The 26,437-nt window shown below is 38.9% G+C and overlaps 1 protein-coding gene across 7 annotated transcripts in view; it reads left to right on the top strand.

Moving 5' to 3' along the window:
- Positions 1-26,437, top strand: part of mcf2l (MCF.2 cell line derived transforming sequence-like) — a 133,916-nt gene that overhangs the window by 21,732 nt on the left and 85,747 nt on the right. The window contains exon 1 of one of the 7 annotated variants that reach the window (XM_031897032.1): positions 3,621-3,921. The exons of 5 other annotated variants lie outside the window; for them this stretch is intronic. Coding sequence is in view for 1 of the 2 variants with exons in the window: in XM_031897031.1 (XP_031752891.1) it covers positions 25,135-25,186 (52 nt within the window). In the remaining variant the exon portion in view is untranslated. Of the gene's footprint in view, positions 1-3,620; positions 3,922-25,086; positions 25,187-26,437 lie in introns of those variants that run through there. One more of the 7 variants, XM_031897031.1, reaches the window with a different exon arrangement.

Here is a 26,437-nt window from a genome sequence, read left to right as displayed (position 1 = left end):
AGCCATTACGAAAGTTGCGCAAAGTCGCGATTTTTTCGTAGCGTTAAAACTTACACGAACGCGCCTTTAAGTTTAACGCTACAAAAAGGCGCGACTTGCGCGCAAGTGTTAACGCTACGAAAAAATCGCGACTTTGCGCAACTTTCGTAATGGCTACGAAAAACTCGCGTTTTTACGCAAAAATCGAAAAGACGCCGAAAAAAACGCAAAAAATACGAAAAAATCGCAAAATGTTCGTTTCCAATCTGAATTTTTCCAATTCGGATTCGAAATCGTGTCTTAGTAAATCAGCCCCATAAAGATACTCATACATGTTAGGCCAAAAAATAGTAGGCTTGTAAGTATTGACCATGGCTGCGGATTTTCTTTAGAAAACGTATAAAACTGACAGTGTTTATTCTGACTAGCATTTTTCTCGTGTAGCTATGGTAATGTTTTTCCTGCCTAGTAAGTTATGTGATAAATCATATGATTCTTGTTACATTATCATGGACTTTTCCTCATGTCACGCTGACAGAGGAACTTCCCCTTTCAAATTGATAATAGAAAGTGACAACATGGAGCTGGCCACTGCTCCTGTATAAACAATAACACAAGAAAAAGGGAAAGTTGTGCTCAACCACTAAATTGTAAACCATTAGGCGGGGGTGCAATGAGGCTGTGACCACAAAATACTTTGTGTTATTGTTTATACAGGAGCAGTGGCCAGCTCCATGTTGTAGCCCCCACTATTCCCAGCTACAGTCAGGTGATCCCAATGGAGCCAATAAAAGGGCAACCATATGGGAGTTTTAACCTTATACGCAAGCATGTTGCAGGTAAAACTTAGTCCCTTTGCTCAGTACTAATCTTAAAGGGACAGTAACACCAAAACATGAAAGTGTATAAAAGTAATTACTATATAATGTAATGCTGCCCTGTACTGGTACAACTGGTGTGTTTTCCTTAGAAAGACTACTATAGTTTATATAAATAAATCTTCTGTGTTGCCACGGGGGCAGCCATTTACAGGAGAAAAGGCACAGGTTACTTAGCAGATAACAGATAAAACCCCATTATATTCTACAAAGCTTACCTGTTATCTGCTATGTGCCTGTGCCTTTTCTCCTTTTTCCCAGCTTCAATGGCTGCCCCCGTGTTGACATAGCAGCTCATTTATATTAACTATAGTAGCGTTTCTGTTGCAAACTTACCAGTTTGACCAGCGCAGGGCAACTGTACATTATATTTTAATTACTTTAAAACACTTTCATTTTTTGGTGTTACTGTTCCTTTAAATTACTTATATAGGTCAGTCAGTGTAGGACTGGCCAGAAGGGATGACTTTGACATAGTTGGCCAGCTTGAAGTATATTGCAATGTACGGACAAACATTCACTCTTTTTGGGGTGGGGAGGGAAGGCATTTCTTAGTAGCTGAATGCACAGAAATGTCCTAATGTCCTATTTCTACATATTGATAATGGGTGAGTGCAGAGGATTTTTTGCGGTTGTTTATATGTATTTTGTGGTCACAGCCTCATTGCACCCCCGCCTAATGGTTTACAATTTAGTGGTTGAGCACAACTTTCCCTTTTTCTTGTGTTATTACCTCTTATTCCTCCCAAAAACAGATTTTTTTGCATAGTGAAGGAAGATGTAATTCTAAGCAATAATCAGAATTGGAACATAAAGCACTATCTCTGACTGCATTACATTTTTTTTTTATAATTATGTAAAAATAATTTTTTTGTGTTGTGGGTCCCTTTAAAAAACACTCAGGCAACACTACTTCAAACAGTTTCCAGATTTGCCTGTAGCAGGTTGATGTTCAGTAGTACAGAGGTTTGTTGAAGGGCTGGCAGTGAATCATTTCCAAGAAAATTAGATACACGTCCTTTGGCTTTGTGTGCTTATTCTTCTGACATCAGCTTTCAAGGTTGTTATGGCTCTTTTTTTATATATAAAACTGTTTCATATGTTTGGTCATCTGCCAATACATACTGACTAATAAAATGTATAAAGGGGCATGTTAGGTTATTGGCACTATACAATAGTGAAGCTGCATTTTTGATGGTACATCAGAAGTTTTCTGGCTTTGAGGCAGCAGTAAAGGTAGTGAACTAGAAACAATCATTTTCAATAGAGCAAATTAACCCATCCTGCTGTTTTGCTTTTTTGAAAAACAATATTTTTTTTATACCTAGTGCACTACCTTTATCTATATCAGGCATCCCCAAACTATGGCCCGCAGGCCGGATACGGTCCCTCAAGGTAATTTACCCGGCCCCCACTATGATCTGACACGGGGGAGTGGGGGGAGACAGCAGGGAGGGGGCTATAGTATGAGGACATGGGGGGAGGACTTTAGTCTGGCCCCCCCAACAGTCTGAGCTCCCATGAACTGGCCCCCTGCTTAAAAGGTTTGAAGACCCCTGATCTATATAGTACTGTAATTTGTCCTTGATTGATTCAGCCTTTACATTTATATTTCAATAATAAATCTTTTTTTACAGAAACCTAAATGATACCCAAAATATCCACAGTATTCACTTATAGACCACTGTGCAATATGTTGGTTGGAATAATAATAATAATGACAGTACTAATATTGTTATTGTTGGTGGCCAAAGGAAGCTGGGGCGAGGAATTACCATACAGCTGGGGAGTGAGACTACCATACAGCGAATGGCAAATGGCAAGCACTTGGATACTCAACACTCCTCATTTAAGAATTAACATGTTGGGCTGAGTGTTGAGTATCCAAGTGCTTGCCATTTGCTCACCTTGAACTCTGAGTGAGTATAATCAATAATAGCTGTAATTGATTTGTTGTTAATTTATGTCTTTGGAATGTATTAATACATTTGGGACAGTTGTTGGCTAAATACAATACTCCCTGGTTAATCTAGTTGTAAAAAGGTGGCATTACAGAGGGTGGAATTTGAATAAGTAGACATAGTTTGACTATTGACCTAGTAGTAAGTAAAAGTTGTCCTTGTTATCATTAAATTGCACAGTTCTGAAGATAATTTTTCTCCCAATGCATGCATTTCTCACAGACCCACTGGGAAGAATTTAACATTCATTAATTGAGGGTCTTTTTTTTGTCTTTTTTAAATTTGAAAACATTTTGTTCATACAGTAGTTTTGTCAGTTTTAGGCAGGAGAACCAATGGTAAAATGTAAACAGCAAATAGGACGAAAATAGTTGTGTTTAGAAGAAGACATCATGACGGCACTTAAATGTAAAAAAAAAAACAAAAAAAACCTGAAATGGCACAGGGGGAATAAGCTCCATGTTTGATAAATGTGCCCGGCAGAGTGGTGCTGCTTTATTATTTTATCTCAGCTCATGCTGCTGCCAAATCACGTTCTTGCTGTTTGTTGTGAAAAGCTGATAGCAGTTCAGGTGTAGGGTTTCCCAGCTGTTGAACTCAGCTGTCAGAGTGTTGCATACACTACCCGGATGCTGGAATGCTGCTGCCTGATTATTTCCATGACTGGATATCCCAGCAAGATGCTGCTGAAAGATCTTTAATAAAGAGTAACGTGCAACTGTGAATTCACGTGATATATCTACATTCCTCTATTGGCACAAAGCACAAACTTCTCTCTTCTGTCCTTTACAAAGGCAACTCGCCTGCGCGGCTCCAATTTGCTTTCCTCTTTCTCGAACTTCATTTGAAAGCAGATTTTTGTTCCACCCCCCCATCATGAAATATCCATGTGACTGTGAGCGTATTGCACAGCCATTGGTTTCCTTGGAGATCAACACTTTGTGAGTGCAGTTGATGGGACTGAATGAGAAGCACGTATAGGAGCAGGCTTGGGTTAAGGAATTCAGCGCTGCACACACTCGCTTTTGTGTTATTTGGTGAACTTTCAGCAGCCTTCACTTGGGAAAGGTTGCAGTTTGCTGAAGAAAAAGAATGTAACTGAGGTAAGTCTGCTGGATGGATTTCCCTTTTTTTAGTGTTGAGAGTTATAATTAATAACCTAGATTATAATTCTTATTTATTAGCCCCTTGATTTGAATTGTCAAAATTCTGTACCCAACTTTACACTCCCCCAACTGGATTAATTCTCAACACCTCTGCGTGGATTGAATATGTAACCTCACAATTTAAACATATTTGCATTCTTACAACTTTCTAGGATAGTTATTTGAGTCTTGAGTGTTATTCTGTATCATTGTACTTTTGCATTGGGTTTGGGTGGTGGTTTTGCTGGGAGTTTGCTGAGTACACTTAGGGTGAAGACACACAGAGCTACTAGTAGCAGCTACTTTTTCACGGCTACTAAATTCCAGAAAATACCTTGCCATAGAAAATAATGTGAATTGCCTCTGCTAAAACACACACAGAGACAATTATCAGTAAATGATCAGCATTGTCTATTTTAGTAGCCACGGCAAGTAGCAGTTTCTAGTAGCTCTGTGTGTCTTCACCCTTATCCAGTCCACTCTGTTGTAGCAATGACTCCATTCCAAGTACTCCTCATGGATGGTGTGCAGACATAAAACTGTATTATTCAGCTTTTTTGTAAAATGGCCATAGCAGTTATATAGCAAAAATAGTAATTCAGAGTGAGAGGGGTGTGTATGTTGATTTCCCAGGCTGGTACAACTGAACAGAGATACCAATTGTTCTCTCTCTGGACCTTTTTTTTTCTTGGATTGCGTTTCAAAGCTCTTTTTCATAGCCGTTTACTTCCCAAGTGAGATAACTTACATGATGCAGTGTATTTCACATTACTAAGAAGAGTTATAAATAAAGGTCAGATGCCTAATGTATGTTTCACAATAGTAACTGCAAAAAAAAAACAAGTTTTGTGTTTCTGGGAAAGCATGGCACATGTATTACTGGCCACCAGATGGCAGTGGAGTAGTAACTAATAACTGGAATTCTAGTAGTGCATTGCTTTTGAAAGAGAGGTGTGCTTTCTGATAGTTTTGTTGCTGAAAATACTTCTAAAGGCAATAATATATTTTATTTTAGATGACCAAATGCTAAGCCTGAAAAATAAATAGTTGATAATTTTGTATAGCTAGGACTTCACAGGTTCTGTGTTTCAGATGTATTCCTCTCTGTCCTGTTATTGCATTTTTGACCCACCCCCGCCCAATCACAGTGGCTCAGTCCATGGTCTATTTGGGCTATACAGGTAAGGGCACATTTACTAATCCAGGAATCCGAATACTGAATGGGAAAAAATCGGGTTGGAAACGAACATTTTGCGATTTTTTCGTCGCCGTCGCGACTTTTCCGCGAATTGTCGCGACTTTTTCGTATTGAGCGCTCGTAAACAGCAGGCAAACCTTTGCAACTTTGCATGATTTTGGAAGCCTCTCATAGGACTCAATGGCACTCTGCAGCTCCAACCTGGCCCAAGGAAAGCCACGATACTGAAGCTTGAATGAATCCGAAACTTTCGTACTCGGCGCAACAGTACGATTATTTCGTGATGGCGACGCAAAAGTTGCGACAATTCACGAAAAAGTTGCAACGGCGGCGAAAAAAATCGCAAAAATATCGATCATAACGAAAAAACCGCATTCGGACGCTTTTCGGACGTTCGTGGATTAGTAAATGTGCCCCATAGTGTCTAGTGTATATGTTCAAGCAGTAAAACTGCAGTAATCCCAACAAAAACTACAGGGATAGTTAATGTTCTAGCATTAGTTCCTTCTTTACATTTGGGAAATAACATCTTTTTGAGCAAATAAAGGCTTACTCTGGTGGTGACATAACCACGTATGCACAGAGAATGCTAATGAACTCTTGTTCAGACACCTATAACACCCTAGAGCAACGGAAGCTTGTGCAGTGGCCATGGGGGAGGGCTTACCAAGAAAAGAAATATATGTAACGGTGAAATTTTGAGGCATGTAACATTTTCAAAGGGTTCCTGTATGTCTGTAAACTATAGTTGGGTGACCCCAAATATATTTATTAGTGCCCCCCCATTTTCTAAACGCTACTCCTCCTACAGTTTTAGGGGTACAACACCCAAACTCTCCACACTTCTTTGCCCTATAGCGGAGCAGTTTGATTGTGCTTTTCTAAGCAATCCCGCCCCCATCTTCTTGTGGCGCCGCTCCGAACACCCCAATTTTTCCATTGACTTTGACAGGGAAGATTTTCAAACTGCTTCCACTCTTTCAGCTTTGAAGCTACACCCCCTAAACCTGTATAACATAATTGTGCGGACACCCCGAATGAAACAGCAACATTTTTTGGATGACCCAAAGTGGGAGGGGCCAACAACAGCCATTCGAATTTCACCCATTGACTTTAATGGGGAAATTGAAACTGCTGCCAATCTTACAGCTTTAAGGGCTACACTCCCCAAACTTGAATCACGTAGTCATGGGCTCAGCCTGAATGAAAATATGATGATTGCTGGATGCCCAAAAGGGGGTGGAGCTGTGAACAGCCTATCCGATTTTACCTATTGACTTTGCAACAGGTAACTGCGGTTCAAGGTTACAAAAAGTGGGAGGAGCCATCAACAGATTTTACCTATTGACTTTCAATGAGGAAATTTAACCTGCTGCCATTTTCACAGTATTAACACCAGGGTCACTAGGGGACAGGGTCGGACTGGGGGGTGCAGGGCCCACCGGGGCTCCCGCCCCAGGGGCCCTGCAGGTTTCCCAGCCAGCCGCGTCCCCTAACCCCCCCCAGGGACCCCCCTAACCCTCCCTCAGGGCCCCCACCTGACGTCCTCCCTGAGTGCGTATAAATTGAATGCGTCGGGGAGGAACAGTCAGTAGGGGGAGCGCCGGCAAAGGTCGGACTAGGCCGCTGGGGCCCACTAGGGCCGGGGCCCACCGGGATTTTTCCCGGTGTCCCGGCGGCCCAGTCCGACCCTGCTAGGGGACTGCATTTTTAGGTTTTAAAAAGTGGGTGGAGCCGCCAATCAGACGTCACCTATTGCATTTTTTTGGTTTAAATTTAAAATGCTGCCCGAACTTTACAGACTTTGTCACTAGCGGACTGCAGTTCAGAAATAGGAAAAGTGGGTTGGGCCACTAACAGCCAATCAGATTTCATCCATTGAATTTTATTGGTTCAAATTTAAAATGCTGCCATTCTCACACTATTTATGCCAGGGTGCCCACTGTTTCGCACTGGGTGACTTTGACTCACGGTTAGAAAAAGTGGGCACACCCACCAACCTCCAATCACAATTTACCTATTGACTTTTATTGGTTTAAATTTAAACTGCTGCCGTTCTTTAACTATTAATCCTAGGGTCCCTTAACTTTGTAGAGTTAGTCACTGGGTAACTGCAGGGTAAAAAAAAAGTGGGTGGAGCCACCAATCGCCAATCAGATGTCACTCGTTGAAATTTAGATTGGGGGAAATTTAAATTGCTGCCATTCAGACACTATTAAAACCAGGGTCCCCAAAATTTGCACAGTGGTTTTTACTATATAACTGTAGTCCAAAATTAGAAAAACTGGGTGGAGCCAACAACAGATCAGATTTCATTCAGCGACTACAAGTTTTTCCAACCAACATAAAAATTCCCTTTCTAGTTATAATTGCAATCACAGTGCTTTGTGTATGAAATAAGGTTTCCCTTTCATTCTTGGCAATTGTTTCAGTTCCTGATGAAGAAAGACATCTTTTTAACATGTTTCTGCCATTCCCAAGGTTTATTATAAGTATTATGTTCCAAGGAGCATGAGAAGTAGAAGTATCATGTTTTCATTGTTATTATTAATAGAAATAATTTATAAAGTTCCATTTCTAATTGTATTCCATGTATCTGTCTATGTGTGGGTTTCTTTCATGTACACTGGTTTAATCCTACACTCACCACAAAAACTTTAGACAGCTCAGTTGCCTCCTGAAGAACCTTACTGCACACGTTGTGTGTTGTATAAAATAGTGAGTGGTGCAGGGACTACTGTGCATATGAACATTCTCTGTAATGCGCTGCATAGACATACCAGCACTCTATAAATAATGGATAATTATCATAATAACCTTACCCCAAATATTAGCTTGGTCACTCACATTCCATTTAGCAATAACAGATGGAGCCTGCAATGCTTCCTTTTTATTTAATTTCTGCTCTCCGTTTACATTGAGAACTATTTGGGAAATGCATTGGGGTGTGCTTTCTGGTGGCATGTCTGGATATGTACAGGGTGGGTGTATATGTTGCCTAAAACATTTTTACACTAGCTATATTGGGAGTCATGAGCACATCTGTTGACATATTACTTACTTTTCTTTTGCTTCTTATCTCTGTTTGTGTATTCCTAAAATGTTATAGGCCTAGTCAGTGTTTACGTTCCTTTACTTTTAAAGTATGATTTTTTTTCTAGAAACGTTTAAAATTGCCCATAAGCTTACTGAAAATGATCTGTAAAGTGTTTGTGTTGGACATAATCCTTTTGATATAGTTACATAGTTACATAGGGTTGAAAAAAGACCAGTGTCCATCAAGTTCAACCCATCCAAGTAAACCCAGCACACCTAACCCCCACCTACCAATCTATACACTCACATACATAAACTATAAATACAACCAGTAATACTAACTGTAGATATTAGTATCACAATAGCCTTGGATATTCTGATTGTTCAAGAACTCATCTAGGCCCCTCTTAAAGGCATTAACAGAATCTGCCATTACCACATCACTAGGAAGGGCATTCCACAACCTCACTGCCCTCACCGTGAAAAACCACCTACGCTGCTTCAAATGGAAGCTCCGTTCCTCTAATCTAAAGGGGTGACCTCTGGTGCGTTGATTGTTTTTATGGGAAAAAAGAACATCCCCCATCTGCCTATAATCCCCTCTAATGTACTTGTACAGAGTAATCATGTCCCCTCGCAAGCGCCTCTTTTCCAGAGAAAACAACCTCAACCTCGACAGTCTCACCTCATATATATAAAAAGGATCTGTAAATTATATATCAGTCAAGGGCTGGTGATAGGGCAGGTAAAGACAACAAAATCCCTGGCTTTGGGAGTATAATATGGGCAAAAGTATAAGTAGGGCAGATATTGTATTGCTGATGGTCTTGGAAGATTACTGCCGAGTGTGGAAAATCTCAGAATGGCAGGCTGTGTGTGCATGCATTTCAAGCAGCTGTCTACCTCTCTGAACATATTTTTGAAAGAACACACTGTCCACACCAGGCAGAATCTAGCACTGATGTCCAAGGAAAGAGCCACAGTCTGCACCCTGTACAAACTGCAGTCTACATATTTTCTGGAATTGGGCAGTTACCAAAATGATTGCATCCTAGGTGCCTCTACCCCCAACTCCAAGATCCAGCCCTGGCACTAGGGCTTATAGGATGTTTTAAAGTATACTGTTTGCCAAACTCCGTAAAGGAGCGTCAGTGCTCACACCATTAAACAAGTAGTGTAATATGTAATTAACAAGGTTTTATGATTTACAGTGAATATTAATGGTATTTGTGTGGTAATCTGAGGTTATCTCATTACCCTCGGAGAACCTTTAAAAGGTTGCCATACACAAGCAGAATTAAGCTGCCAATTCAGCCCCTTTAGACCGAGTCAGCAGCTTATCTTCCGTTAATTGTGCCATCTTACAGGCCTGCCTATGGGCGCAAGGATAACATTGGTTTGCTGATGCTTTCCTTGCCCTGACAGCCTGCATTCTTATCATTGTGATCAGATTGTTTGCCCCACACTGTTTGGCCAGTTGTAAACTCATTCCACAATGATCAATCATCCCGTAAAGTAATGACTGACATGTTCATGGCCAGAATCTTTCCCCTCCTATGTTGGCTTAGATCCAATCCCATGAAGAAAGAAGCTTAAGTAGTGGACTGAAATGTAACTGTAAATCCTTAGTTAAAGTGTAGTGTTTGCCAAACTCAGTAACTAAACTTAAATACCTAACACAAGATTTTATGATTTACAGGCAAGAAATGCCTTCAGGTGTGCAAGTTGTAGGGAACTGCAACCACTCAAACAGTGGGTCACACAGTATATTTCTTTATGAAGATTAAAATTAAGTAGTTGTAACTGGACATGTGAGTTGAGTTATATGCAACACAATGTTAAAGGAACGGTAACACCAAAAAATGAAAGTGTTTTAAAGTAATTAAAATATAATGTACTGTTTGCTAAACTCATTAACTGCACTGGTATAACTGGCGTGTTTGCTACAGAATGCTACTATAGTTTATATAAATAAGCTGCTGTGTAGCCATGGGGGCAGCCATTCAAGCTGAAAAAAAGAAGAAAAGGCACAGGTTACATAACAGATTACTGATAAGTTCTGTAAAATATAATGGGGCTTCATCTGTTATCTGCTACGTAACATGTGCCTTTTCTCCTTTCTATGGCTGCCCCCATGGCTACACAGCAGCTTTGTTTATATAAACTATAGTAGGGTTTCTGTAGCAAACAAACCAGTTGTACCAGTGCTGGGCAACAGTGCATTATGTTGTAATTACTTTAAAATGCTTTTATTTTTTGATGTTACTGGTTTTTTTAAGTGAGGAAACTGAAGCAGAATTATTATGGTTCAAATTGCCAGAATTTTTATCTATAGCTAGGAGGCAGAATAAAATATCTATTTGACCAGTAAATAAAGAAAGGACAGAATGACAAGGAAGTTATTGACATATTATATATACATTGCACACCATGGCACATCACAGCATTCATTTCAATGAAAGAAGGTTTCGCCAGAAGGAAATTTCCAACTCACGCTTATATGGGATTTGTGGAGGTATATTTATCAAAGGATAAACTCCCACTTTCACTCTTTAATACATATGTTTGAGAAAATCCCATGCAAGTGAATAGAGTGTGGCAGAAATTATATTAGACATGGCTGAAGATAAAGTCCGCCAATCTTGCTGCAACTTTGCAATTACAGCACCGATGGGGCCAACGACCAGTGTGGTTTGCATGGGGGCAGGGAGGCCTCTTTTCTGAAGCAATTTAAAAATATTTAATTTGAAGTTTTTAGTTGCTTGCCAGTGACTAGTTGTATTCTATTTTGTAACATCTTGTTCTCCCATCTAATATACTATACTATAAATATATATATATATATATAGACTGAGAAGTTCAAGCTAAGCAGTACAACACCTGGTGTTGTTTCACATAATTACAGTTTTAAGGTTAATGCCACATGGAGCATATTCTTGGCAAGCCGAAAAATGCTGATATCTGCCAAAAAACACAAGACTTAACATTTTCGGTGGATATCGGCTACATGTGCCTGCACCTGAGCGTATTCAATGTTTCAGGTGCAAGCACAGGTTGGAGGATTTTCAAGCTTAAATGAGATTGAGTAGTGCACCACCTGATTTTATTTAATGCAGTTAAATGAGTCTAAAGGTGGCCATACAAGAGCTGCTGATTTGGCTCTTATCTGCCCATGTATGGGGCACTCCAACGGGCCTACCTGGCCAAAAGTCGGCTTGTTGCCCCAATGGACTGTATACCCGTTGAGTGTGGCCTCAGGGCCAAATGATCGGATCAGTCTAATATCTCCCACCTCGACGTTGGCATATCAGTAAAGGATCTGCGACCTCTGGTTTAAATGTTTAATTCTCTCAGAGTGACCATCGGGACTATGTGGCCAGAACAACATAAATTTTACAACCGTTTGCACCCCATCAATGTAACAATAAGTAGATGTTTTTTTGGAATCATCCTAAAATCATTTGTCTCACACACAGAATCTGCCAGTGTATGGCCACCTTAAAGGAGGGCCTTACACATGGAAGGATCAACCACAGGGGGATGCAGGCACAATTGCCAGTGTGTAAGGGCTTTAAATGTTCTTTAGAGACATTGATGCAATCATTTATGATCTGTAGCCCTCTTATTCTGTTATAATCCCCAAAAAGAATTACCAACCTATTGTAAATAAGACATCTTGCAAGGCGTTTGAAGAAGTCAATCTTTCACAGCTTATTAGATAACTCTTAAAATGTTTTGTGTGTATCTGTCATCCACCACCAGTGCTGTTCCTCTGAACAGGAAGCAGACTCTGTAGGCTTTTTGTATTTCCAATTCTTGTTCCACATTTATGGGCTTATTTATTAATGCATCAGGCACAAATACAAGAGACCTAAGGGGGTGCAAAATTGTGCCCTGCATCTTGTACCTTGTGAAACAAGATGCGGAGTATAGTACTGCTGGACTTATGGTATCCCTTTATTTAACATCTGCCATAGACACTTTGCAGTCTCTAATGCTTCTTCCTAGCCTATGCAACTGTATAGCAGAAGGATTTCTGGGAGGGAAGCACCGCATCACTCCTAAAATTTCAGTTTACATGGAATACCCTATAGACTGAGCCTCACCCACTGGCTTTTAAAGCACAGGTACAGCAGTATACTGATCAGATTCCTAAATGCAGACCAGCCATGCAAGTTAACATTTGTCTAGGGCAGGGGTCGGGAACCTTTTTGGCTGAGAGAGCCATAAACACCACATATTTTAAAATGTAATTCCGTGAGAGCCATACAATATGTTTGGCCTCGGATGCGGCAGGGCAAGCTAGGGTGGGTCCCAAGGATGCCGGATGCGATGCAGAGGAGGGCGTGGCCTGCGCTCAGCGGATAGAAGACGTGTTCTAAGGCTTAGAACACGTCTTCTATACTCCGTGCGCAGGCCACGCCCTCGTTATTTTCTTTTTATTAAAGATTTGGCAGCGAGCCAGATACAGCCATCAAAAGAGCCACATCTGGCTCCCCAGCCACAGGTTTCCTACCCCTGCTCTAACCCTTTATCATATGTGAGATTTGTGAGAGTGTTAAGGGCAGTTCACCTTTAAGCAGTATGTTATAGAATGTCCCATTCCAAACAAATTTGTAACTGGTCATCATGGAGATTTGGGGATACAAACAGCAGTAAATTCTAACATGGAAATGAGAAAACGCTTTGTAAGTAGGGATGCACCCAATTTTGGGATTCGGCCAGACCCCCAAATAATTTGTGAAGGGTTAAAGTGAATCACATGCACAGTGCAGAGAAAAAGTCCAACTTCCCGAACAGCTTCCCAGTTTCTGACAAAAAGTCACTTGATTTTAAAAGGGTGGTTTAACTTTTAGTATGTTATCGAATGGCCAGTTCTAAGCAACTTTTCAATTGGTCTTCATTATTTATTTTTACAAGCTTTTGAATAATTTGCCTTTCAAGCAGGGGACACTGACAAAAAATGATAGCTTTGTGAGGCTACAGCTTTATTGTTATTGTTACTTTTTAGTACTTATTATTCTATTAAAGTTCTCTACTAAAATCAGTTTTTTATACAAATCACACCCTGGTTGCTAAGGTAATTTTGATATTAGCAACCAAATAGTTAGGATCCAAATTGGATACTAGATTTGGTGCATCCCTATTTGTAAGCCTATGTTATTTCATAGAAGTAATACATAAAGGAAACCATAGGTTGAATTCATAGTGTATGGGACATCCCATAACCCATGGGACCTTGGCAGATTCATGTTAAAGAAAATGTTTGTCAGTATTAAAATTCTGCTCTGATAGGTGGGAGCCTGGCTACCAACAATGTTATCCCATAGGATTCAGATGCACCCCTGATTATTCAGATCACATTCCGGCACCTCATATTTAGCAAATAACTAGAACTTCTTTAAATAACAGATATAAAGCCTGTTTTGCCATACGTTCCGAAAACTGTATTTAATAATAAATGGGGCATTCTGTTATTTTTCATAGGAGCCGGCGCATAAGGAAAAGTATTTCCAAGAACAAAATCTTTTACCTGACGAAGGGGCCTTAGAGCTCCGAAAGCTTGTAATGCATTTTTATTGTTAGCCAATATAATTATCATTTCTACAATACTCTATTAATACAATACTACAATATTTGTGTGTTTTTTTTATTATAAATTTATTAGAACAATCGGATTCCCAACTACAGAGCGGGTTTTGTCAGTCTCTTCTCCGGCCTCTTCATTATCCCAGGATTAACGTTGCTGGGAGAATATATCGTTTGGCTGGCCTTTCCCATGATATTGCCTTCCTTTTTTGAATGAGTAGAAGTAACTTACAGTATCTTCATCTTTTGGCAGATTAGATTCAGAAGCTGATTCTCTCATTACGTTGCAGCTTATTTTCTATCCAGCCATGTAATGTTTAGTTTGGGTTCCAATTCAACCACACAGGAATCTACTTTTTTAGGAAATTCAGTAAACTTCCTTCTCTCAAAGCAACCAATGAGATGTCTTCTCATTTTCTTGCTCTCGTACTTGCAGATGGGGGTTCCGCCGGACAGGAACTCAAATGCATTAGCAATAGCATAAACCCCACAGTCATAAGTGTTTTCTTGTTCATCAACATCCAGTATTTCCATAGTTCCTTCAGGATCATTCACTAGTTCACTATAGCATTCATTTATCTGTTTCTTCAGTAAGGTACCGTGGTGTTTAGTCACAGCACTGTCTGCAATCTCCACATGATCCATTTTAAAGCAGCTTGTCAACCAATGTCTCTCTACACTGTCATAATGTATCTGTACTGATGGTCCTTTAACTGCATGAAATCCAATTTGGGAAAGGAGGCAGCTTTGAAGCCCCTCTGCCTCAAACTGGATTTTCAGCAAGGACTGAGCTGCATCAATGATTCTGTCGTCCAGACATTCCCTGCCTCGCAGGGCCATTTTATGCTCTTGTGTCAGGTTCAGTTCAGGGATCCAGGCATCAGTCCCCTCAGGGAAGGGCTGGCCTGGAACTCCAATGTACTTGCAAGAATCATCAGAGAATTCATTCTCTTCATCTGCATAGAATCTTAAGCATGATTTGTATTCATCCGTTATCTTTTCTCTCTTATTCTTTTCCTCAGCCTTGATAGTCTGTCTGTTGTACTTTCTTCCTTTCCTTGCCTCCTTTTTGTCCCTTCTCTCATGTAAGAAGGGTGTGATTTCATGCTCCTTATTCATCCAAGGAGTGAAATCCGGATCAGTTTTCCATTTGTCAGTTTTGTAAGTGGATGGCTCATTTGTGCAGGCATACAGGGGTCTGTATAAGCCCACAGAGTCCCATTCTGGTTGTTTCTGTATTTCTGCCTTGATAAGGCGTTTCTTAGCTTTCCTCTCTTTTCTGGCCATCGTTTTGCTATTTCCCTCCGTTAGGCAGATAGTGGAGGGTTTTTCTTCTAATTCCACCTTGATGGTCTGTTTCTTATTTTTCTTTCCTTTCTTTGTAACCTTTCTGGTCTTTTTCTGCGTTTTGCTTTGATGTTCCTCTATTTTGCAAAGAGGGGAATCAGGTTCAGGTTTCTGTTCCTCCTTTTTGCAAGTGGTGGAATCATCTTGATTTTCATTGCATGTCTCAGGTCTCTCTTCCTCTAGGCTGTTGGTTGAGAGATTCTGTTCCTTTTCATCTTTGCATTCGGATTCTGTTGTTTCTTCAGGTTCCAAATTTGAGAGATTCTTTTCATCTTCACATTTGGATTCTGTGGTTTCTACAGATTCCACAATTGCTACCTCTTTGGTGCTTTCCTCTATTAAGCAGAGGGTGGGAAGCTCACATATCTGTTCCTCATCTGCGCAGGCACTGAAGTCTGTGCTTCTTTCTTGCTCTGCTTTGCAGGGGACGGGGAGCTCGTTTCTCACTGTTATGCAGGTGCATAAGGCAGTGTTTAGTTCAACATTATCGGTGCAAGTTTGCGGTTCTTCTAATTTGTTTGTTTTCTTAAAAAAACAAAACTTTGAAAAACATCCAGAACGCTTTTTTGTCTTTGCTTTATCTTCTGCACTACATACATTTTTTGTTGAATTTTTGCTTATATTTTTTATAGAACACAGTTGAAAAAGTTTAAAAAGTCGTCTGATACAGCCAAAGTGCCTAACAGAGGCCATGGTATAACCACAGTCTAAAGTGGAAAAGATAAATTATAATTAGTAATTATGTTATAAAAGCAAGTTCTTACAAAGTCTACTAATTCTCATGATCACTAGTGTAATGTAACAATAACTATCATGCACTCATACACAGCTGGTGCACAATTAATCCCAAACAAAAATGACAGGAACTTGGGATTTCTGACCCTCTGCTCCTCTTAGACAGTCACCAAATCTAAATATAAAGAATTGTGATGTAAATTATCTATTTTGACCCGTCATGTCCATTTTGACACAACTGCGCCTAATTTTAGCAGAAGTTTTGCGTAACAATTTGCCATTGGCAAAATTTGCTGCGAATCCATGCCTGCTGAAAAAATTAGCTCATTACTATATATAAGTTCTTTAGCGCAACTTTTCTAAAACCTTAGTGTATACTGGTTTTATAGAAACAGACAGTCATGTCATGATAATGTCACATGACAAGGCATTTAGGTACTGGAATTAAAGATCAGAATTACAATTGGAATATCAGGTTCAGGTTAAAGCAAATTTTGTCGTTATAATATTTATAAGATTCTTTAAGATCTTTAACTTTTACATACAAATGCATTTATAATTTTTTGTACGTGTTTATGTACACACACACATACAGAAAAATCTCTTGTGTAATCAGGACTTAAGAATAATAAGTGAAATGTGTTAAACAATTCCTATGAATATAAATATAAAATGCAAAAGAAGTGTAACACTACAGTTATGGAAACCCATTATCAAGAAAGCTCCAAATTACAGTCCAGCCACCTTCTATAGACTCAATTTTAACCATATCATTCTAATATTTAAAAATGATTCCCTTTTTTTTCTCCAATAATAAAACAGTACCTTGTATTTAATCCCAACTAAGATATCATTAATCTATCTTGGAAGTAGAACAATCCTATTGGGCTGAGTTAATGTTGAAATTATGTATTAGTAGACTTAAGGTATGGAGATCCAAATTAGGGAAAGACTCCTTTTTCAGAAAACCCCCAAATCCTAAGCACTACGGATAACAGGTCCTATACCTGTACTAAATTGCATTCAATTCTATATTTAAGCACATTAGAACTTGTAGCTGGAACTTGTCAATCCCTGTGTATTTGTTGCAGAAGTGTCTAATTCTAATATGTGTTTATGCAGCTTTTAATGCAAATTGTAAGCCCTTATGTCATTACACATTTATTTATAGTAATTTCATGGTAGACTTTCTTTATTTATGTATAAATAACATACTTTCTAATAAGCAATAAAGAGAACGATCAGTTCTGAAACACAACTTTTCTAAAACTTTTGTTCATCTCTGCCAGTGTATACAGATTTGCAAACTGTAATAAATTAAAATAAACACATTTGGCCACAATTTGTACTCACCTCTGCCAGTCACTGAGTCTGAGTAAAGACTGATCACACTGTGCCTGTGATGTGTGTAACCCTTCTTGGGCATTGTGATGTCACAATGTCTGTATCATGTCACATGACCAAGCATTGTGGTACTAGAGATAAACATCATAACGAGTCATATAAATGTTACAGTATTAAAATCTAAAACTGAAATTTCAGTTTTGTCATCGTAGCAATTATAAGACTCTTTATGATGTTTAACTAAATTACATGCAATTGCATATATAATAGGCACATATATATATAAATACCTCTAGTGTAACTAATACTCAAGTGAAATGTATTGAACAACTGAACAACTGCAATAGATACAAATATAAAATGTATATGGATTGCTGTATTGAAGTATATTAAAACAAGACTGTACAACAATGGCAGGTTTGGGAAACATCAAGTAATTTTAGCTGCAGCGACTAATTCTGATACTGTATGTGTTAATACAGACTTTAATTCACATTGAAAGTGCTTTTGTTATTATTCATTGTTTGAGGTTTATATATATTTTTATAATGTTTATACACATCTTTTAGAATAATCTTTGTTAACACAATTTAGGTTAGTTTACATAGGCTTGCTCATTTATATAGGAACAACATACTTTCTAATAAATTAAACATAAACATATTTGACCAACTTGTACTCACCTCTGCCAGTCACCAAGTCTGAGTATAGACTGATCACACTGCGCCTGGGATGTGTGTAACCCTTCTTGGGCATTGTGATGTCATAATGTGATGTTGCAATGTCTGTATCATGTCACATGACCAAGCATACCTCTCTAGTGTATCCAGTACTCAAGCAAAATGTGTCAACAGTTGCCATGGATACAAATATAAACTGTATATGGACTTCAGCTCTTCAAATATGTTATAAAATTTATATTTAAATATATTAATTAAAACAAGACAATGTAACAGAAAATCATGTTTGAGAACAGTCAAGTATTTTTAGCTGCAGTGACTGATTCTGATACATTAACACAGCCTTTAATTCAGAAGTACCCATACTTTGTTATTCTTTATTTATTGGGGTGTATAAATATCTTATAACTGTTACAGTGCCAAATAATAAAATGATGAAATCTAATTGATGCAGACTAAAAGCCATTAGTTAAAAACATAGTTTTGACTCAGATATTGCCAAGTGTGTGTTTATTTTACTGTGACCATATACTTGTACACCTGTATGCACTGTATTGCCAGGCAGTGTAATTGTGTATACTTTCATACCACCCCCTCAGACCTAATCCAGCCAGCTGGATGTGCTTAAATCTGATTAGATACAAATGTGTAGCAATAGTTAAAAATCATAAATGTACATCTTTATTCATAAACAAATAAACATTAGATGTGCCCTAACCTAAAAACACAAAGCATGGGGTCATAGATTGGTGAGGGGCCCCTTGTTTTTACCCAAACTGATCATTTTTAAAATGATGTACATCCCACTATGGTTATGGGCTGCACTTGAATCCAGATGGTTAAATCAATATCAATTCAGGCCGCTGATGTTTTACTCCATAATTGGCAAACAAATACATTTAAGAATACATTGGAGGTGAAATAGTTCCTTACAAAGGGTTAAACATATCTCAGTTATCATTAGTACATTATATGTATCTGTACCACATAATGTGCAATCTACATCCCAGCATACAGATTCACACTCCAAGTGAGAACATTGAGGCCCATATAGTTTACATATAAAGGCGCAGGCGTGTTACATACTTAGCCAGAACCTTTTTTAACATATTCAGATGTGAGCACATTTACCTGTCTGGACTAAGGCTGAAGGGGTGATATGAGACTACATATGGAGTTCATATATGCTTGCCAGCTACAGCTGCTCAATTTAGAGAGGTGTAGTTCAGCATTAAGTGTAAGTTGTATAACTGTGTGTATATACTTAAAGATATGTATATAATAGGTTACTTGAGTTTTAGAGCAAGTAGACAAACATTTTTACATTGGGGCTAATCTGACAAGCCAATGCTGTAATGTAAAAACGCTTCATCTTTTGATCAAGTTAATATAAAATTAATATTAGGGAGAACATGGCGCTGCTTTATGAATCCAGAGATACAACAGAATTTTGACTCCCTGTACCTTTTCTACCTTTGCTGCTTACCTAGTTACCTGTCATTCAGTTGTTTATACTGTATGTCACTGTGGTCTAGAAGCAACTCTTATGGGTAAACTGCAAAGAATAAATTGCTAACAAAACCTGGGAACAAGGAATATGCTTTGATCATTTTGTGGACTTCTAGTCCTGAACATGCTTTAACACTTGATTAACTGTATGTTCAGATCAACAACACGAGGATCATTTACAAAGACCCAGATAAAAGTGCAATAGCACTAAGGGTGTAAGAGCCATAAGGTGGTAAGTACAGGGATCTATTGCAGCCTGGGTCTGCCACCATAACTTGGGTTTCTAAATGATGTTCAAGTTAGGGAGACGGGCTCTGTGTAGTAAGAAGGGTTCATTGGGACCGGGATTCACTGGGATTTTTCTTAGTTTTCGGGTGGGCCAATCTGACCCTGAGCCAAAACCAAAGATCATATTGTTCCATTCATTTACAAGACATTTGTAAAAACTGAAAAAATAAAAATTTATGTGTTATGAGTCATTTCTTTATTCGAATTTTCAAGAATGTTTTACTGATAAATCTTGAAAATTTGAGTTTGGCAAAGCTGAATTTGTAAATTAGAGACTGCAATCTTGAACTAGAAAGGGAAGTTTGAGAACAAACTTCATGTTGGGTTGAAAAACGTGAAGTCACTGAATTAAATCTGATCTGCTGTTGATGCCGCCCACATTTTCTAACCTTGGACCACAGTTATACAGTAAAAACCACTGTGCAAAGTTTGGGGACCTTGGTTTTAATAGTGACGGAATGGCAGCAATTTAAATGTCAAAGATTGACATCTGATTGGCAGTTGGTGGCTCCACCCACTTTTACTATTTTTGAACTGCAGTCCCCTAGTGACCAACTATGCAAAGTTTGGGAACTCAGGGATAAACACTTCAGCATTTTACACTTTACAATGGAAAGTAAATAGGTGAAATGTAATTGGCTGTTGTGGCTCCACCCACTTTTCTAACCCTGAATACGTAGTCAACCAGTGACTGACTGTGCATAGTTTGGGAACCCTGATATAAATAGTGTGAGAAAGGCAGCATTTTAAATTTAAACCAAAAGAATTCAATAGGTAAAGTCTGTATATGTCTCTAGATTTTGTATCATGAAGAGCATTTGCAGTGTTCCCTTATGCTGTATGGTTGGCTAGTCTTTTATTTTAGAAACCTCAAAACCTGCAATACCTTTACTAAACTACAGTTTTACCTTGATAATTATTTTTTTTTATAGTTTTTGAATTATTTGCCATTCTCTTCTAAATCTTTCCAGCTTTTACATAGGGGATTTACCCCAGCAGCTAAAACTATTACTCTGTGAGGCTACATTCATTGTTATTGTTACTTTGTATTACTTATCTTTCTATTTAGGTCCTCCTCTATTCATATTCCCAACTCTTATTCAAACTGCCTGTTGCTAGGGTAAATTGCAGCATAGTAACCAGATAGCTGCTAAGATACCAAACTGGAGAGCTGGGAACAAAACCCCAAATTGCTGAAAAACCATAAAAAATGAAGGTCAATTGCAAATTGTCTTAGAATATAAATGTCGTTTTTATACTAAAAGTTAATTTATAGGTGAACTACCCCTTTAAAGGAGAAGGAAATTTAAAAACCAAGTAAGGTCTCTGTAAATACAGCCATAAGCACTCACAGAAACGCTACACTGACTTCTCTGTCAAAAGAAACAGGATTTGTTGCCTCTTTGTTTCCCTGTGCCAGAGACACGCAGCACTCTCCTCTCTCCTGCTCCCCCCTCCCTCAAGAATGCTAAGAACTCCCTCCCCCACTAGGAATGTGGATCTGAGCCAATCAGCAGGAAGCTGACTCATAGGGGCACATTTACTTACCCATGAACGGGCCGAATGCGTCCGATTGCGTTTTTTTCGTAATGATCGGTATTTGGTGATTTTTCGGAAAATTATCGCGACTTTTTCGTTGCCATTCCGAATGTTGCGCAAAATCTGGCGATTTTTTCGTAGCGTTAAAACTTGTGCGAAAAGTCGCGCCTTTTTCATAGCCATTCCGAAAGTTGCGCAAAATGTTGCGATTTTTTCGTAGCGTTCGGATTCATTCAAGCTTCAGTATGGTGACTTTTCTTGGGCCAGGTTGGAGCTGCAGGGTGCCATTGAGTCCTATGGGAGGCTTCCAAAATCATGATAAGTCTGAAAGTTTCGCCCGCCGCTTACGAGCGCTCAATACGAAAAAGTCGCGAAAAGATACGAGCGAATCGTAATGGCTACGAAAAACTTGCGTTTTTTCGCGAAAATCGTATTGGTAACGATAAAGTCACGTCAATTTCCGAAAAGTCGTAAAGGCGCTGAAAAAATCGCAAAAAATACGAAAAAGTTGCAAAATGTTCGTTTTCCAATCGGAATTTTTTCAATTCGAATTCGTGTCTTAGTAAATCAGCCCCATAATCTAACCAACTGAGCATGTTCATGGGTCTTGGTCTTGGTGCAGGAGTGAGGCATTATGGGAACTTTCTTTACACAGCTTAGTGTTTTTTTTCCTATGAGGCTTCTGATCCTCTGAACAGGAGAAATATGGGGAGTCTTAAGGGCATTATTGAGAGAACTGAAGGTATGCCTGCAGCTTGAGATTAACTCTTTACTAGCCTTTCCTTCTCCTTAAAATAAAGAAAGTGATCAGTATGTGTAAAAGAATGAATAATAAGGAGCATGGGAGCATTCTCTACCTAAAAGTATCATTTTATTGAAAGGGTACCGCACACACAGGGGCTTGATGCATGACCAGTGCTCTTCCTCAGGCAAGGGAGGATTTTTTTGTCCCTGAGGAAGAACAACGGTCGTGCTCGAAACATTGGAATTTTTTCAATAAATACATTTTTCTTATGCATCAAGCCCCTGTGTGTGCGGTACCCTTTCTATATATTTTCCCAGTTAACCTGCACCCAGGGCATTTGGACTTTTTACGGTGTGCTCCTCTCTGTTCTCTCTCTCTATATATAACATATATTCAAGGGTAAAGCATGCTGGGAGCTGTAGTCTAGCACCATTAGGACTGTTTTCTTAAAGCAATATTTCTGAATAAAACCCAGCCCCCAGCTCTCTACAGCCAGCAGCTGCAATAAAATGCTACAATGAGAATCCCACCTGACCTGTATAAATCTGCCTCCATGCACTTTTCATCTGTATTTGATGGAAGCATTAAGCACAGTTTCCCCAGCCCTGAACAAGTCTGTCTTTTCTCCCCATGTCTGATTCCAGTGTCATATAATGGAGCCAAAATGCCAGAATAATCTCTCTATGTAAGGTAGCAGAGAGATGCCTGACACAGTGTTCGGAATCGGCATTCTCAACAATAGGAAGAGCTGAACTGCAGCTCCTTCATTGCTGCAAAAATTTGGCCCGGCAAAAAGTCACAGTCTCGTCAAATAAGTGGAAAAAAGCTATGAAGCATCAAACATGCTGTTCTTCTTACAATGTACATTTTAATTAGTATGCAGTAGGTTTATATGTAAATACTAACATTGGGCGAATCTGTCCTGTTTCGCTTTGCCTATAAATTTGCGAAAATGCTGAAAAATTTCGTGAAATGCCGAAAAAAAATTGTGAAATGTGGCTACTTGTGTGTGTGTGATTTTCTTAACACATGCAATATTTTTTTGCATGACCGCAACTTTCCTCACTTGGCAAATATTAGCTACATTATATTACACTGTAACTAGACTTGGGGATAAAGGACAGACTTGTTTAATGTTGGGAAGGCTGCGCTTAATGCTACAAATACAGCAACAAAGAACATGGAGCCAGATTTACACAGATTAGCTGGGATTCTCATTGGAGCACTATTGTCCATTAATACAGCTGTGGGCACTAGAGAGCTGAGCTTGAATTGTCATTGAACACATTTGCTTTAAGAATACAACCCAACATGCTCTAACCCAGGGGTCAGGAACCTTTTTGGCTGAGAGAGCCATAAACACCACATATTTTAAAATGTAATTCCGTGAGAGCTATACAATATGTTTGGCCTCGGGTGCGGCAGGGCAAGCTAGAGTGGGTCCCAAGGATGCCGGATGCGGATGCGATGCAGAGGAGGGTGTGGCCTGCGCTCAGCGGATAGAAGATGTGTTCTAAGGCTTAGAACACGTCTTCTATACTCCGTGCGCAGGCCACGCCCTCGTTATTTTTTTTTTATTAAAGATTTGGCAGCGAGCCAGATACAGCCATCAAAAGAGCCACATCTGGCTCCCGAGCCATAGGTTCCCTACCCCTGGTCTTGGGGATAGTCCCATGCTGACAGCCAAGTAGGTGCAGCTCTTTGTGTTGTGGCCTATGGGCGTAATATGTGATAGCATCTTTGTTTCAATAAATTATTTTTTCTAAGAGCTTGCTTTCCTTTTTGTTATATGTCTGCAGTAGCACCTTTCAAGTTATTTATTTGGTGTGTGCTTTCTTATGCTGTATAGTCTGTATCCTTTGAGTACAGAGAGCTTTGTATTAGGGTCCAAGAAAATGGGCCACGTGTTTGTGATCAATTTACCCATTTTCAAAATTTAAATTCTAAATAAACTGAAACCCATAATAATAACAAAAAAAAACCCCAAACTTCAGATACTTAATTGTGTTTATTCACAATTGAAAATGGAATTCTGGAAAACTGAATTGGAAAAAAAGTCCACTGCCACAATTTTTAATAACTCATCCTTTTTGTGTCTGATTTGTGCTACTTTTTTCCAACATCACCGATAAAAATTCTTCTGGAAAAAAATGTGGCCAGTGGCCTAAATTTTCATAAAGAAACTCAAAAGTGAAGTCAAAATGTTATTACTCTGTTTAATAAATAAATAAATAATAAATGAATCATAGCACTGCCTAGAAATGGCACCTTAGGTAATGGTTCTGATAAGCAAATACAATGCAAATGTAATTGCAATCAGGAAATCGGAACTGAAATTGTTGGTGACCAATTGGAGACAAGAGGAAGCAACACTGCCTGTACCACCCTCAGAATTTCTGTGCTATTTGGTTGTTTTGGCTGCTGGCCTAGAAATGAAATAAGACTTGCCATGTGTAGGAACAGCTCTATAGAAGCAAGGGAAAACCATAGCACAGGAATATAATTATACCTTACCTATTTTACCTTAATATCTTCAGTAGATACACTCAAAGAAATATAGCATAGTCTATTTTCCTCTAGCTCTCCCTCTAGCAAGGGAGAGAGTCCTTTTGTACATACTGTTTAGCCGTGTAATCCAATCCTTCCTCTAGTGTATGCCCTTGATCTCTCTCTGGGAAGGGCAACTAATCACACTTTGTGTTTTTTGCATGGCGAAACCATGGAGGCACTTGTTAAATATGACTCTGATTTATTAATATGTCATTGGTAATTCTGCATTTGGTTGGTGATTTCTTTCTTCTTATTCCAAACTGTGGAGGTACAATTAGGTTACCCCAGTGGCTGCCAGCCATTGCTCACATTCATGATGAACACTGCAGAACAGCACCAGTAAGAACTTTTCCATGACCCCGGCGTGATCTTGAATGATAACTCCATCTCCGATCCTGTATGCCTCAGCTGTGAATTGCAGAGTGGAGTGTGTGTTCTCTTACACCTCCTTTTGTGATGTGCCAAGACCTGGAGCTAATTGAAATGCAGTGCCGCGGAGCGCTGCTGTAGCTCATTTGCCTCACCGAGAGAAGAAAATGTTTTCAGTGGATCTTGCTCTATGAATAAGACTTGTCTTTTTTTTTTTTTCTTTAAAAAAAAGACAATCAGAAATGGCTGTGGAAGAACTGCTACGGAGATTAAATGAGGTTTTACACAACACTGGTAGGAGGAGTTGCTCATAAATATTATTTTTGCCATCATTCTAGTATTATATTTGCTTGGTGAGTTCTTTCCATTATGGTTTGCCATAGCTTTCTAGGTATACCTGAATTCATGGTCCTGTCTAATATGAATGCATGTTGTATTAGATATTCTTCTTTGCTAGTATTCCAAAGTGTTTCAGTAAGAGACAATGTTTCCAACATTTAACAATACTATGCTGCATATTTAAGGTTCAACCATTTAGATAATTTTGTAATGAGAGCTGTCTCTGTCATTGCTAAAAGGATCAGGCTGCATAGATTTGTCACTCTGTGTATTTCTGCAGTGCTGGGGAAAAGCTTGGCTTGTGATTCTGTTCTCTGCTTGCTCATGGGTTTTTTAAAGATGAAATCTTGGTGGCGTGTGTCTGTGTCATGACGGCTTGTGACTTTATAATGGAATATGGGACGAGATGGTCATATGAAACACAGACTGCAGATAATTGGCTTAGTGCATTAGCCAAAATGTATGAAACCAAAGGACTTTATGCTGTAAATATCATTTCATGGCGGTGGCATATTAGTCACAGATGATGGGCAATCAGTAGAAATCCATAAATGAGGGCATTTCATATGTATGGTTATGTTCTCCATGTCGCACCTTTTAGTGCTGTCAGACCAACAGGCACATTTGCAAGTGACAGATTTCAGACGCCTACTTCCATAGACCATTATAAAAAAATTAACCCTTTAGTAAGCTTACCAGCAGATAACTCTTTTAATGGCATTTATAGACACAAAAGAAAACACTTAATTATTATATTTTATTTTATTTGATTAAATAAAGGTTATTATTGGAAGAAAAACCACCAAACATCGGTTGTTGGGCTAAATTTTTTGCCTGTGTGTGGGAGCAAAATCCCCAAAGATGCAGGTCACATTTTCTTGTTGTTAATGGGTTAAACTAGCAATTTACGAAATAGCCTATTATGCATCAGATCCATTCATCAACAAAGTGACTAATGCTTTTCTGTACTAAATGGAAAATACACTATGCTTTGGGGCAGGGTTTATCTTTCTCTTATATTTCCTTAAAGTAACAGTGATCTATGGTATGAGGGCACAGCTTTGTTTGCACAGAACATTCCTTGCCTGTATCTTTATATCTATATGTGAGCAAAAGCTTCTATATTGCTTGTTAAAAATGAGGAAAGCTGAAAATGCTCCAGGAACCACAATTATATTTCATTCTTTATGCTATATATTGCCATAT

This window comes from Xenopus tropicalis, chromosome 2 (genome assembly GCF_000004195.4).
Source record: "Xenopus tropicalis strain Nigerian chromosome 2, UCB_Xtro_10.0, whole genome shotgun sequence".
Classification (NCBI taxonomy): domain Eukaryota; kingdom Metazoa; phylum Chordata; class Amphibia; order Anura; family Pipidae; genus Xenopus; species Xenopus tropicalis.
This window is presented reverse-complemented; position numbering and strand designations above follow the sequence as displayed.